Genomic DNA, 16,574 nt, shown 5'->3' on the forward strand with positions numbered 1-16,574 from the left:
ATTTATGACTAAAGGTTTCCTTTAAACAAGAAAACATTGCATAGAAATAGTGTAAAAAAAACAGTCAAACAAACTGGATTCAAAAATACTTGCCAAATGTGTTGTCATTTACAAAGTGTATAGTTACTTTTATGTTGATTTAGATTTTGAATTTAACATTTTAACTCTTTATAACATGGAAATTACTTTATTGTTAAAAGCAAGAAAAATATGAAATATGAAGCAATTTCCATATCAGTATTGATTAGTAAACAAAAAAAAAAACAAGTCATTTGTTCTTCAGATTACTTTAATCAAGGCAGAAATCAAGGTGCTCTCAGATCACATCATTGGCCGGCTCATATTCTGGAAGGCCCACTGTAAGAAGCAATCAAATGAGCTTTGTTAGGGGAAAAGAGCACGCAACCAATCACAAGACAGAGCAATCCAACAGAATGTTTTCTTTTTTAATTTATCATTGTTGGTTTAACAGACACCTCTGGGAGTCAAATCTGCTAAATACAGCTCTAAATAATCCCCCTGTATATCTTTTATTACTTTGTAATGAATAAAATATACCTAAATATCTGGAAATATCAGCATTTCACCATGCAGTTCTAGAGAATGAATGCACTAAAATGTATACTGTATGTGTAGAAAAGAGAAGTGCTATTTTACCTACACAGGATCGATCGATCAACTTGGTGCATTCAGCCTGCCCATACAGGGTTTGACTCTCGATCAGTAGGAACTGGCTGAGATTCAAATCGTGTATGGACTGCTTAACTGCTGTCTAAAAAAAAGCAGCGTCATTCCTGTCAGAGCACCCAAAGTATAGTGATAGCTGTACTATTGGCACTCAGTAAAAAAAAAAAATTCAATATAAGAGATCAGCTGGATGGACAGTGAGGAGCAGCACTGCAAGAGGGGAGGAGAGGCAGATGTGTATGGATGGACAGCGAGGAGCAGCACTGCAGGAGGGGGAGGAGAGGCAGATGTATATGGATGGACAGAGAGGAGCAGCACTGCAGGAGGGGGAGGAGAGGCAGATGTATATGGATGGACAGTGAGGAGCAGCACTGCAGGAGGGGGAGGAGAGGCAGATGTATATGGATGGACAGAGAGGAGCAGCACTGCAGGAGGGGGAGGAGAGGCAGATGTATATGGATGGACAGTGAGGAGCAGCACTGCAGGAGGGGGAGGAGAGGCAGATGTATATGGATGGACAGAGAGGAGCAGCACTGCAGGAGGGGAGGAGAGGCAGATGTATATGGATGGACAGAGAGGAGCAGCACTGCAGGAGGGGGAGGAGAGGCAGATGTATATGGATGGACAGTGAGGAGCAGCACTGCAAGAGGGGAGGAGAGGCAGATGTGTATGGATGGACAGAGAGGAGCAGCACTGCAGGAGGGGGAGGAGAGGCAGATGTATATGGATGGACAGTGAGGAGCAGCACTGCAGGAGGGGGAGGAGAGGCAGATGTATATGGATGGACAGAGAGGAGCAGCACTGCAGGAGGGGGAGGAGAGGCAGATGTATATGGATGGACAGAGAGGAGCAGCACTGCATGAGGGGAGGAGAGGCAGATGTATATGGATGGACAGCGAGAAGCAGTAATGCAGGAGGGGGAGGAGAGATGGATGTGTATGGATAGATAATGAGAAGCAGTAATGCAGGAGGGGGAGGAGAGATGGATGTGTATGGATAGACAGCAAAGAGCAGCACTGTAGGAGGGGGAGGGGAGATGGATGTGTATAGACAGGCAGCGAGGAGCAGCACTGCAGGAGGGGGAGGAGAGATGGATGTGTATGGATGGACAGAGAATAGCAGTACCGCAGGAGGGGGAGGAGAGATGGATGTGTATGGATGGACAGTGAATAGCAGCACTGCAAGAGGGGGAGGACAGATGGATGTGTATGGATAGACAGCGAATAGCAGCACTGCAGAAGGGGGAGGAGAGATGGATATGTATTGATGGACAGCGAATAGCAGTACTGCAGGAGGGGGAGGAGAGATGGATGTGTATGGATGGACAGTGGGGAGCAGCACTGCAGGAGGGGGAGGAGAGATTGATGTGTATGGATGGACAGCAAATAGCAGCACTGCAGGAGGGGGAGGAGAGATGGATGTGTATGGATGGACAGCGAGGAGCAACACTGCAGGAGGGGGAGGAGAGATGAATGTGTATGGAACGCAGCGAGGAGCAGCACTGCAGGAGAGGAAGTAGAGGTCAATGTGTATGGACAGACAGCGAGGAGCAGCACTGCAAGAAGGGATGGAGAGATGCATGTGTATAGATGGGCAGTGAGGAGCAGCACTGCAGGAGGGGGAGGAGAGATGGATGTGTATGGATGGACAGCGAGGAGCGGCACTGCAGGAGGGGGAGGAGAGAAGGATGTGTATGAACAGACAGCGAGGAGCAGCACTGCAGGAGGGGGGGGGGAGATGGATGAGTATGGCCAGGTAGTGAGGAGCAGGACCGCAGGAGGGGGTGGAGAGGCGGATGTGTACAAACCAGACAATGAGGAGCTGCTCTGTAGGAGGAAGAGGAGATGTGTATGGAGGGACAGCAGGAGCAGCACTGCAGGAGGGGCAAGAGAAGTGCATGTGTATGGCCAGGCAGTACGAAACAGCACTGCAGAAGGGGGAGGAGTGATGAATGTGTATGGACGGACAGTAAAGAGTGGAACTGCAGGAGACAAACAGCACACTACCATCATGCAACAAATTCATTGCTGTGCAAAACTTTTATTTACTTGGTGCATAAAACGCTACAGTGCCTTGCAAAAGTATTCATACCTCTTGAAATTTTCCACATTTTGTCATGTTACAACCAAAACGTAAATGTATTTTATTGGGATTTTGTGTGATAGATCAACACAAAGTGGCACATAATTGTGAAGTGGAAGGAAAATTATAAATGGTTTTCCAAACTTTTTATAAATAAATATCTGAAAAGTGTGGCGTGCATTTGTATTCAGCCCCCTTTACTCTGATACCCCTAAAAAAATCTAGTGGAACCAATTACCTTCAGAAGTCACCTAATTAGTAAATAGAGTCCACCTGGTGTAATTTAATCTCAGTATATATACAGTTGTTCTGTGAAGCCCTCTGAGGTTTGTTAGAGAACCTTAGTGAACAAATAGCATCATGAATGCCAAGGAACACACCAGACAGGTCAGGGATACAGTTGTGGAGAAGTTTAAATCAGGGTTAGGTTATAAAAAAATATCCCAAGCTTTGAACCTCTCACGGAGCACTGTTCAATCCATCATTTAAAAATGGAACGAGTATGGCACAACTGCAAAACTACCAAGACATGACCATCCACCTATACTAAAAGGCCAATCAAGGAGAGCATTAATCAGAGAAGCAGCCAAAAGGCCCATGGTAACTCTGGAGAAGCTGCAGAGATGCATAGCTCAGGTGGGAGAATCTGTACACAGGACAACTATTAGTGGTGCACTCCACAAATCTGGCCTTTATTGAAGAGTGGTAAGAAGGAAACCATTGTTGAAAGCCATAAGAAGTCCCGTTTGCAGTTTGCCAGAAGCCATGTGGTGGACACAGCAAATATGTGGAAGAAGGTGCTCTGGTCAAATGAGACCAAAATGGAACTTTTTGGCCTAAAAGCAAAACGCTATGGCCCAGATTTACAGAGACTTACGCCGACGTATCAGTAGATATGCCGTTGTAAGTCTGAAAATGCACCGTCGTATCTATGCGCTCATTCTTAAAATGAGCTACGCCTGAATGTTGCCAAGATACGACCAACGTAAGTCTCCTACGCCATTGTATCTTGGGTGCATATTTACGCTGGCCGCTAGGGGCGTTTCCGTTGATTTACGCGTTGAAAATGTAAATGAGCTTGATACGCTGTTTCACGAACGTACGTACGTACGTACGTACGTACGCCCGTCGCAGTAAGCTACGCCGTTTACGTAAGACATACGCTGGCATAAAGATAAAACACCTCTATAGGTGTATGGACCTGTATGGACGTCGGAACTGCCGTTGGCTTTTACGTCGTTTACGTAAGTCGTACGTGAATGGGGCTGGGCGTAAGTTAGGTTCACGTCGTACGCATTGAGCCGTCGTATCGTAGGGAGTATTTGCGACGTGATTCTGAGCATGCGCGCGCATGCGCCGTACCAACGGCCCTTCATTTACATGGGGTCACGGTTAATTTACATGTAGTACGCCCACTGCCTGCCTAATTTGAATTAGGCGGGCTTACGCCGGCCCATTTTCCCTACGCCGACGTAACTTTGGGAGCAAGTGCTTTGTGAATACAGCTCTTCCTCTAAGGCCGGGTACACACGGACAAACATGTATGGTGAAAGCGGTCCGTCGGACCGTTTCCACCATACATGTCTGCCAGAGGGCTTCTGTACGATGGTTGTACACACCATCGTACAGAAGTCCGCGCGTAAACAATACGCGGGGCGTGTCCGCGGTGTCGCCGCGTCGATGACGCGGTGTCGCCGCGACAATGACGCGGCGACGTGGGCGGCCCGCCTTTAAAATGCTTCCACGCATGCGTCGAAGTCATTCGACGCATGCGAGGGACGGCGGGCGCCTGGACATGTACGGTAGGTCTGTACTGACGACCGTACATGTCCGAGCGGGCTGAATTCCAGCGGACTGTTTTAAAACAAGTCCAGGAATATTTGTCTGCTGGGAAAAGGCCCGGCGGGCAAATGTTTGCTGGAATTCGGCCCGCTCGCGCCCACACACGACCAAACATGTCTGCTGAAACTGGCCTGCGGGCCAGTTTCAGCAGACATGTTTGCTCGTGAGTATGGGGCCTCAGAGTTACGTTGGCGTAGCGCATATGAGATGCGATACGCCGGAACAAAGAAGCGCCGCTCTACCTGAATCTGGCTATATGTGTTGTGGAAAACTAACACTGCACACCACCCTGAACACACCATCCCCACAGTAAAACATGGTGGTGGCAGCATCAAGTTGTGGGGATGCTTTTCTTCAGTAGGGGCAGGAAACTTGTCAGAATTTATGGGAAGATAAATGGAGCCAAATACAGGGCAAGCTTAGGAAAAAACAGTCTGCAAAAGTCTTGAGACTGGCGTGGAGGTTCACCTTCCAGTAGGACACCGACCCTAAACATACAGCCAGAGCTACAATGGAATGGTTTAGATCAGTGGTCTCCAAACTGCGACCCTAGGGTCAGATGCGGCCCCTTTCTTGCCTCTGTCCAGCCCTTGAGGCATTATTCCTGCCATTGGCACCAAGAATGGGGCATAATTCCTGCCACTGACAGCAATAATTGGGCATTATTCCCTCTTCCTCCAACTGACACTGTATTTCTCCCCATAATACCGAAGATCAGGCATTGTTTACTTCCACTGGGCACAGTCTTGCCCCCCCAAATGCTAAAGGACAGTAAACTGGCCCTTTCTTCAGAAAGTTTGGAGACCCCTGGTTTAGATCAAAGCATATTCATGTGTTAGAATGGCCCAGTCAAAGCCCAGACTTAAATCCAATTGAGAATCTGTGGCAAGACTTGAAAATTGCTGTTCACAGACGCTCTCCATCCAATCTGACAGAGCTTGAGCTATTTTGCAAAGAACAATGGGCAGAAATGTCACTCTATATGCGCAAATCTGGTAGAGACATCCCCAAAAAGACTTGCAGCTGTAATCGCAGCAAAAGGTAGTTCTATAAAGAATTGACTCAGGGGGGCTGAATACAAATGCACGCCACACTTTTCACATATTTATTTGTAAAACATTTTGAAAACCATTTATCATTTTCCTTTCACTTCACAATTATGTGCCACTTTGTGTTGGTCTATAACAGGGGTAGTGAATTAAAATTCACGGGGGTCCGGTCGGAAAAAAATTCTTCCAGCGGAGGTCCGAATGTCATATTGGTGCTATGACGCCACATGATATCCTCCACTTCACAGCGCCCCCCCCACCACACACATGCACACACCTTTAAGACCCACACACCATCGAAATCGACATAAAAATCTCAAAATACATTTCTTTCATTTTTATGCAGCACAGATCAGTTGCGGTGCATAGAAACAGAATGCATTTTGCACCACACTGCTCAGCACGCAGGGGCGCTGTTTCAATGTGAACAGGACACATAGAAAACCTGACATTTGCCAGTGCAGAAATCATAGAACCCCTTTTACATCAGTGTCCACAGCCCCCCCCCTTACATCACATCCCCCTGCCTCATCACAAACCCCCCATTACAGACTGACCCCCCAAATCACAGATCTCCCATCCCAGACTGACCCCCCAAATCACAGACCCCCATCACATACCGATCCCCCCCCCAATCACAGATGGACACCCCCAGCACAGACTGATTCCCCACAATCACAGATGGACCCCCCAATCACAGACTGAACCCCCACAATCACAGATCCCCTATCACAGGCTGACCCCCCAAATCAGATCCCCCAAATCACAGACCCCCTATCACAGACTGATCCCCCAATCACAGATGGACCCCCCCCCAATCACAGATGGACCCCCCACAATCACAGATCACCCCATCACAGACTGAACCCCCCCACAATCACAACCCCCCCCCCAAATCAGACCCCACATCAGACTGATCCCCCCCCAATTACAAACTGAACCCCCCACAATCGCAGAACACCCCATCACAGACTGAACCCCCCACAAACACAGATCCCCCCCATCACAGACTGACCCCCCAAATCAGACCCCCTATAACAGACTGACCCACCAATCACAGACTGGCCCCCCAAATTCACAGACCACCCCATCACAGACTGACCCCCCCCCAATCACAGACTGAACCCCCCAATCACAGACCCTACTATCATAGACTGATCCCCCCACAATCACAGACTGAACCCCCCCCCACAATCACAGACCTCCCCAATTACAGACCACCCCATCACAGACTGACCCCCCCCCCAATCACAGACTGAACCCCCCAATCACAGACCCTACTATCATAGACTGATCCCCCCACAATCACAGACTGAACCCCCCCCCCACAATCACATACCTCCCCAATTACAGACCACCCCATCACAGACTGAACCCCCCCACAATCACAGATCCCCCCCATCACAGACTGACCCACCAATCACAGACTGACCCCCCAAATCACAGACCTCCTATCACAGACTGACCCCCCAAATCAGACTTAACTCCCCCCCCCAATTACAAACTGAACCCCCCCACCCACAATCACAGAACACCCCATCTTAGACTGAACCCCCCACAATCACAGATCTCCCTATCACAGACTGACCCCCCCAAATCAGACCCCCTATCACAGACTGACCCACCAATCAGACGGACCCCCCAAATTCACAGACCCCCCCATCACAGACTGAACAACCCCCTCCCTACAATTACAGACCCCCCCATCGCAGACTGACTCCCCCCCATCACAATCCTCTCAATAGTAAACCCCTGTCCTGTCCTGTCCTGCACAGCACAACACTCCCCCTCCCCACAGAAAACCTACCTTATTCACACAGGACATGGAGCGTGGCCGCTCTGGACAATGGGCGGGACATTTCCCATTTAAAGCGAGTGATTTGTTGCTGGGACCGACCCGCTGCCTAGCAACCAATCACCCACTTTTTAACTTAAAAAGTCCCGCCCATTGTCCAGCGCGGTCGTGATTCATGTTTGTGTGAATAAGGCAGACAGGCAGTGTGGGGAGTGCAGAGACGGCACAGACCTGCTGCGCCTGCCATGCTGTGTATATAGCGGCATCGGCAGGCGGGCGAGCCGGCCACAGAGACACACAGGCGAGGCTGCGGTCCGGGTAGAATGGCCACTGGGGCCGGAATCGGACCGCGGTCCGCCATTTAGTGACGCCCGGTCTATAAAATCCCAATAAAATACATTTACGTTTTTGGTTGTAACATGACAAAATGTGGAACATTTCAAGGGGTATGAATACTTTTCAAGGCACTGTAAATAAGTGTGCATTTAGAAATTGGTGCATTTTTCTCCATGCAATAATCTTTAATTAACCAGCCTGTAAATCTACTTTTATTTCTTTGTAATGAATTAAATATACTTAAATATCTGGAAATATCGGTGTTTCACCATAAAGTTCTAGAGAATAAATGCACTAAAATGTATAGTGTATGTGTAGAAAAGAGAAGTGCTATTTTAAGTACACAGGAAAGAAAAAGTTTGTGGTCAGCTAGATATAAAAGCGATGTGAACCACATGTTCATACTTATTTCAAATGTGTTTATATTAACCAAACAATACTTATTACTGAACTTTATCGGAAAAGTGTCAGTAATACTAAAATATATAATGTGAGGGATAAGTATACAAAACTGATACCGTAACCAGGACATTTACCTCAGTGATGAGACATTCCAGCTCATGTCGGCTCAATGTCAGGTTGCTGCCAATAGTTTCAGTTAGTGCCTGAGGAAAGAGGTATAACAGAAGAACCATTGTAATTTGTACCCGGAATTAGAGTTCATTAAAACATACAGTACAGTATAAGGTCAGGTAGATACATACAACAGATACATTATCAATGCTGAATCATGTGGCATGAGCTTTTTACAACGTTTATTTTTCACATGAAAAATTTATTTATAATAGTTTTTTTTACTATGCAGCATATCATTTTTCAAAAACCCTTTTCTTATGTCTAATCTAACAACTTGCATATTAGGCAAGGTTCACACTAGAGCGCAGTGAGGTAAATCCGCAATATGTGTACGTTTCCCGTACCACGTTCAAAATGCATTGCAGTTGTGATCTGCAGAGGTTGTCAATGTTAAGTTAACGACACCCCAAATGCAGGTTCCAAGAGGCGTTGCGGTACTGCAGTGCCTCATGATGTTTCATCGCTTTTTTGTAGCCAAATTCCAGCTGTGAGCTATTGACCTTCCATTACAGGTCTGAACCAAAACAACTTCTTACCTACATATGGTAATCTTTTCTCTAGACTAGAGCATGTGGATTTTTTACAGAAATGGAGAGAGGTTTAGGCCACTAACCCTTCTCAGTTCCCACAGTGACACCTTTCTAATTTATCCACGAGGGGAAGTAAATATATCTGGCTCTATTTAGAACTGCTGACAAATCATTTTTGAGAGTAAATGTTGTGTTATAAGTAGCCATGGGTAAATCAAAATGGCAGGGCAGTATGAAGAAGGGCCAAGAACCCCCCGCTGATGTCAGCCGGGAGGAGGGGAGGAGAGAGAGCAGAGGAGTCATGTAAGTGCTGGGAGACACTCTGAATTTAGGTAGATATTGGCTTATTTTAAAATAAATGACATACAGTGGGGCACGTTATTATCTAACAGAGGGGATTGTAGAGATATAACACTATTATTTTACCAGCAGGAGGGGAGGATTGGGTAGTGGACGGAGCTGGCAGGCAGGGAGGGGGATCAGGGGAGAGAGGAGACATGGTGGATGACGGAGGCACGTAAACTGATTACTGTGTCAGGGCTCAGCAGCCATGATAAACCGTGGTCAGTTTACTTCCTCCTTAAGTGATTTAGTAACCGGTCTGTGTATAAAATGCTTTAAAGGAACAGGGTCCATTTTTTTTTTATGGTTACAAACACTTTACCCACTTCAGCTGTGGAAGGTTTTACCCCCTTCATGACCAGGTCATTATCTGCAATACGGCACTGCGTTACTTTAACTGACAATTTGTGTGACGCTGTACCTAAATAAAATTGATGTTCTTTTTTTTCCCCACAAATAGAGCTTTCTTTTGGTGGTATTTGATCACCTTTGCACTTTGTGTGCTATAAACAAAGAAAAGACTGACAATTAAAAAAAAATATATATATATATATATTTTTTACTTTATGCTATAAAACATACCCAATAAAAAATGTAAAAAATCTAATTTATTTATCAATTTAGGCCAAAATTGATTCTGCTACATGTTTTTGGTAATAAATATCCCAATAAGTATATATTGATTGGGTTGCGAAAAAGTTATAGCATCTACAAACTATGGGATATATTTATGAATTATTTTTTTTCTAGTAATGGCGGCGATTAGCTATTTTTAGCGGGACTGTGACATTGCGGCAGACAAATCTGACACCTAATTGACACTTCAGACACTTTTTTGAGGACCAGTGACAGTAATACAGTGATCAGTGCTAAAAAAAAAATCCACCGTCACTGTACTAATAACACTGGCAGGGAAGGAGTTAACATCAGGGGCAAAATGAGTTCCCTGGGTGTGCTTACTAACTGTGGGGAATGTGCTTTGACCAGAGCAATGTGCAGATCCATGTCCCTGCCTAGCAGGAACACAGGATCAGCCCATTCCCCTCTCACAGAAAAGGGATCTGCCTTGTTTACATAGGCAAACCACCGTTCTGACTCTCCTGAGAATGGACCAGGACCCGCTGATTGGCTCCCGCTATGTTCAATCACAGCAGGAGCGGGTTGCCCGTGGCGCATGCCCCAGACTCAGTGCACCAAATCACATAAAGGTAACTGATTTTGCTCAGGAGGGCTGCCCTTCCGCAGTATATCTGTGTGGGGCGGTCCAGGAGAGGTTAAAGAGGAAAATGTCAGTATATTAAACATCACATACACTGCACTTTTGCAAAGGCCATATTAGCACCTATAAAAACGGGCTATTGGGCTGCTTCCACACTGATCCACAGGTGCATCGGCGGGAGAGACGGCGGCAGGAGAAGACGGCGGCGGGAGAAGACAGCTCAGGCAAAAGACAGCACCGGGAGGGATGACGGCGGGAGAAGACGGCTTGGGGAGAAGACAGAGCTATTTTTTTTAATAAAGGACTTGTCAAAAACTGGCTCTTTTTTTTTTACATTTCACAGCTTTTTGGGGGAATGGGTAGGGGTACGATGTACCCGATACCCATTTACATAGGAGGGTGGTGGGATCTGGGGGCCCCCTTGTTAAAGGGGGTTTCTAGATTCTGATAGGCCCCCTCCCGCAGACCCCGACAACCACCAGCCAGGGTTGTTGGGAAGAGACCCTTTTCCCCATCAACATGGGGGGAAGGTGCCTTTGGGTTGGGGGGCGCAGAGTGAGTATCCCCTCCAAATCCATACCAGACCAAAGAGCCTATTATGGACTGGTGTGTGACCACATGCCGTTTTTTTGGTGAATTTTTGTTACCAGGCAATTTTTTGCGACCGGTTACTAAATCACTTAAGGAGGAAGTAAACCCTCTCTGCAATGGAAAGGCATAATGTGCTAGTATGCATCGCTTACTAGCACATTGTGTGACTCTTGCCTACAAATGAAGCCCGCACCGTCACGGCTGCAGGCCGCATGCATGTTCGCCCATCTTCCTTCTGGGGGTTGCGGACTCCGACTATGTGACTGGCTGGAGCCGCATGACGTCACTCCCGCACATGCACACGGGAACCACCAGTCATGGCACACGGTCCTGAAGAAAGGGCACAGTCGGCCGTTCCTTCAGAACGCATGCACTGATGACATCAACGGTACAGTTTACAGTAAATATCTCCTAAACGACGCACGTTTAGGAGATATTTACTCTTCCTATAGGTAAGCCTTATTATAGGCTTAGCTATAGGTACAAATGTTATAGGGAGGGTTACAACCTTTTTAAGTGGCTCTTACATACTTTTCAGTACTAAAGTCACATTTAATTGTAGCGCCCCCTTACTTTCAGTATGGGCACTACGCTAAAGTTAGTGGGGAGTGGGAGAGTTAGTTTGCTCCCATTCACAATTTACTAAATTGGGACTTCCTGTCATTCCAGAAATGTCCACTGGGTCAGCCTGTACTCCAGGGATGCAGTGCCATCCCTGGCCAGCAGTTGGCACCAGAGGGGTTTTGGCAGAACCAGGTTTCCCCAGCAGCCAATTAGAGGAGTTTTCCCTCGTGGGGCATGCTGGGGGAGAGTATATCTGTGACAGGGGTCATGTGCTAAAAAATCTTGGCGGGGTCCCGGTTCCGGTTCCAGGTGCGGCATCCACCTTCAGGGTGCGCGCATCCATGGACCCCGCCAGCGCGGCCCACCTGGCCAAAATTGCAAGCTACACAGAACTTCATTCGGAGGAAAAAGGGGACTCCAGTGACTTACTGGATCCCCAGTTCTTTTGAGAGGATCCCAGGCTGGGTGCCGTTCGATTGGGGGGTCGGCTTGAGGAGAACCCGGAGGCAGGTTGTCCAACAGGGCTTGAAGGAACCAATCGGGGATCTAGTGACCGGAATGCTGACAGGTACGTTTTGCTGTCATCCGGTGACCTTTGTTGAAATCTACTGGGAGGATTCGCTCCATTCATCTATTCAGTTCGCTTAAAATAATAGGCCTGTGGCAGAGGCCCTAGAGCCAGGCCTGTGACAGAGACCTGTTCCTCCCAGTAATCTAAAGTAGGGTGACCAGACATCCCCAGTTTCAGGGGACAGTCCCCTGATTGAGGACACTGTCCCCGGACCAAGTCTGTTCCTGGTTTTGTCCCCAGATTGGATTTAATAGGGGGCAGGGGCAATTTCAAAGACAATCAGTGCAGAATTAAAATAAAAAAAATAGAATTACACCCCCCCGCTCCGCCGTGCCTACTAGCATAGGGGGGTTGTATTTTTCCCATTATCTGTGCCCCTTTCAGATGATCATGTGCTGGCCGGAGCGGAGGGAATATTTCTTCAGTTTTGGGTGCATGCCCATTCAGCTTCGCTCGCATGTTCTTCTGCCTTGGCTCAAATCCTGGCCAGCCACCTGCCTATCTCCTTGCCTTCCCTGACGGAGTGATCTTCCTTAGCTCCCCATCCAGTAGTAGCTGGGGCCCGAAGAGTAAGACTTGAGAGGCTGTGAGGCGGGCGGCGACGGGCAGAGAGTCGCTGATTGTTGCCATTACTAGTAAAGAAAAAATATGTCCCCGGATTTCATTTTAAAAATCTGGTCACCTTAATCCAAAGTGACACCTCGGCTGCCAGGCTTGAGATAGGGGTCTGTCCGGGGGCACTTCACCCATTCTGGCTAGAGTGGCGACGAACAATAATTTGATACTACTGCGAGCAGGATTGCTCGGTTCATATCCAGGCCTGATACTGCAAAGTTTTCTCCCTCTCTTCATCAACCTTTCTCTTCCCATTGAAGTTGATGTTGGCCGTGTTGGCCTGGAAATAAAGCATTGGAAAACCTCTATTCACTGTCTGGACCTTCGCTCACTACTTTGTTCTCCAACTACACCCCTAGACCACACCAAGGTAACTTAATATGCCGATCCCAACAACAAATCAGCGGCTCCTACGGGGGTACATAATATTTAACAAAATTTTGAGGACTAACACAAATCTGTTTTTATACATGGACAAACACAATTTAAATGAATAAATAAGTTTTACTTTAAGCTTATGTAATCAGCATGATTTTCATTAGGAACAGATGACGAATTGAAAATATAACTTGGGCCTGTCTAAGTCCCTTTTACATCAGAGCCCATCTGATGGGGGATTTCCTTGTAAGGAGGGGCTCTGATCTGGGTCCTGATGTAAGGGAGGGCTCTGATGGGGGACTGTCATGGGGGGGACTTTGATGACTATTTTCATGTATATTGGAACTCTGATGTAAGGGGGACTTCCAAAATTGGCTGTTAGGAGGCAGGCAGTCGTTACAATGACAGCACAGTCAGGGGATGTTGGGGAGAAACAGAGACTGCAGGCTTGAAGGCCTGTGTGAGGGGCCACTGACGATAGCTGGGAACCAGATAAAATCATAGTTTAGAGACCCCCAGGTGTAGGCACTAGAGGGTGCCCAAAATGTTATATACTGGCATTGTGCAGTAACACAGACAGACAGTTTATTAAGGTGTCAGGTTCTGGTAATACATATCAGCTTCTCTCACAATTGATTAAAGGGGTTGTAAAGGTACAATTTTTTTTCCCTAAATAGCTTCCTTTACCCTACTGCAGTCCTCCTTCACTTACCTCATCCTTCGATTTTGCCTTTAAATGTCCTTATTTCTTCTGAGAAATTCTCACTTCCTGTTCTTCTGTCTAACTCCACACAATAATGCAAGGCTTTCTCCCTGGTGTGGAGTGTCGTGCTTGTCCCCTCCCTTGGACTACAGGAGAGTCAGGACGCTCACTAACACACAGCTCCTTTCTCTATCTGCAACGTAGAGAGTGTCCTGACTCTCCTGTAGTCCAAGAGAGGGGGCAAGCACGACACTCCACACCAGGGAGAAAGCCTTGCATTACTGTGTGGAGTTACAGACAGAAGAACAGGAAGTGAGGATTTCTCAGAAGAAATAAGGACATTTAAAAGCAAAATGGAAGAATGAGGTAAGTGAAGGAGGACTGCACTCAGGTAAAGGAAGCTATTTAGGGGGAACAAATTGTACCTTTACAACCCCTTTAAGTGTAGGTAAACCTATTAATGGGATATGTTGAACTATTTATAATTGCATATCACTTAAAATCAATATCCTGCTTTGTAATCAGATTGGATTCTTGTATTATTGGATCTTTTACCCAACTCACCTCTGTCTGTAAGGTTCCAGAGTTTTGGACCATTTCCGCCCGAGCTGATGACCCTGGAGCTTCTGTTCTGGAGGTAGGGAGAGGGTGCCTTTCACTCTGATGTACTGCACCATAATCATGTCTGGTCTCAGTGTGGTTACATGTGGCATGTGTGTGACTGCTGTCAGTGTTGGGAGGAGGAATCTGAGCAGTTGTTGCTATATAGCGCTGGACAGCATGTGTGGTAGTTGGAATTTTCTGTGAGTTTCTCATTTGTTGCCCAAATGGGAGCTGTGGGTAATTCTGCCCAGATGATTCAGAGGGACAACTGTGAGATGACAGCTGAGGCTCATTCTGGAGTTTAGGTATGAGCTGATGGAAGTTGTGTAGTGGTGGTGGCTGTGGACAAGCCTGGGATGTGGAGCAGATTTTTGTCTGGGGTGTAGCCTGATGATACATGGTCGGCTGATCACAACTGTACTCTATGTCCTGTACTGCACTGTGATGACAAAAAACAAGCATTATATATATATCAGGGATATTGCAAACTGTTGCATGACAATAGGAACAAGCTAGATGGAAGACATTATTTGCTGTTTTACACAAAGGCATTTTTTTATTTAGCTTATAAGAGCACTCTACTTTATAGCTCACCTACATACATTTTTTTTATTTATTTTTTACGGATCAGTATCCACTAATATTTGTAGTAGTTTGTATGCTATTTATACAGACAAATCCAGCAAGGGGATCGACCTACCCAAAAATGAGGGTCATTCAGACTATTGACTTATTTTGGTTAGATAAGTGATTCTCAACCTTTTTTCAGTCAGGGCACCCTTTAACTAGTTACGGACCGCCCGCTGCAGTTGTACTGTGGCAGGTTGGCTCCCCTGCACGAATCGCCATCATTATACGTAGGGCGCGTACACAGCGATTTGTGGGCATGCGCAAGCGGGGAAGCCAACCAGAGTGTCCAGTGGACTCGATGTCCGTCGTCCACCCGCGATCGCTCCAGAGACAGGCAGAACAGGGATCTTTCAATGTAAACAAACAGATCCCCATTCTGTCAGGGGAGGAGAGAGAGAGATAGTCTAATCCTAGTGATTAGGAACAGCGATCTCTCTCCTTCAGTCAGCAAGACCTCCCAGGGAACACACTTAACCCCTTGATTGCCCCCTAGTGTTAACCCCTTCCCTGCCAGTGACATTTATACAGTAATCAGTGGCTATTTTTAGCTCTGATCGCTGTATATATGTCAATGGTCCCAAAAAAGTGTCAAACGTGTCTGATTTGTCTGCTGCAATGTCGCAGTCCCGCTAAAAATCACAGATCATCGCCATTACAAGTAAAAAAAAAAAAGTAAAAATGCTATAAATCTATCCCATAGTTTGTAGATGCTTTGATGTTTGCGCTAACCAATCAATATACGCTTATTGCAATTTATTTTACCAAAAACATGTAGCAGAATACATATTGGCTTAAACTGAGGAAGACATTTTTTTTGCACATTTTTGGGGGGATATTTATTATAGAAAAAAGTAAAAAATATATATTTTTTTCAAAATTGTCGCTCTTTTTTTGTTTATAGCGCAAAAAATGAATACTGCAGAGGTGATTAAATACCACCAAAAGAATGCTCTATTTGTGAAAAAAACCCATAAATTTCCTTTGGGTACATCGTCATTTAAATCGACGCAGTGCCGTATCGCAAAAAATGGCCTGGTCATTAGGAGGACAAGTCCTTCCGGTACTTAAGTGGTTAAAATGATAGACAGACTGTCAAGGCACCCAATTCTAAAATGTAAAAAACTATTCTAAAGTGCTAGTTTACGCTTGCTTCAAAACATTGCTTCGGATACACTTTGTTAAAGCTCTCTGAACGCCAATCAAACCCTCTGTCACTAAAAATAATGGTTAGCTTACAGTCCTGTTTACACCTTCATTTTGCTTGGGGTTTCGATGGGGCTTCGAGGAGGCTTTGGTGAAGCTTCGATGGGGCTTCGGTGAGGTTTAGGTGGGGCTTCAGGCAAGCTTTACCATAGACTTCTATGGAGGCTTTGAAGACCCTTTGAAGCACCACTAAACCTACATGGGGTATAATTTTTTAAGCAAAGCCAAAGCAAAGCAAAAGCAGGTGTAAACAGTACT

The 16,574-nt window shown here is 46.4% G+C and overlaps 1 protein-coding gene across 1 annotated transcript in view; it reads right to left on the reverse strand.

Moving 5' to 3' along the window:
- Nucleotides 1-271: 271 nt before the first annotated feature.
- Nucleotides 272-16,574, reverse strand: part of LOC120935645 — a 36,386-nt gene continuing 20,083 nt past the window's right edge. Inside the window, exons 5-7 of the mRNA XM_040347698.1 lie at nucleotides 14,445-14,922; nucleotides 8,328-8,396; nucleotides 272-357 (exon numbers count right to left, since the gene is read on the reverse strand). Of these exons, the coding sequence (XP_040203632.1) occupies nucleotides 322-357; nucleotides 8,328-8,396; nucleotides 14,445-14,922 (583 nt within the window). The 3' untranslated portion in view covers nucleotides 272-321. The remainder of the gene's footprint in view (nucleotides 358-8,327; nucleotides 8,397-14,444; nucleotides 14,923-16,574) is intronic.

Source organism: Rana temporaria, chromosome 4, assembly GCF_905171775.1.
Source record: "Rana temporaria chromosome 4, aRanTem1.1, whole genome shotgun sequence".
In the NCBI taxonomy this organism is placed as follows: domain Eukaryota; kingdom Metazoa; phylum Chordata; class Amphibia; order Anura; family Ranidae; genus Rana; species Rana temporaria.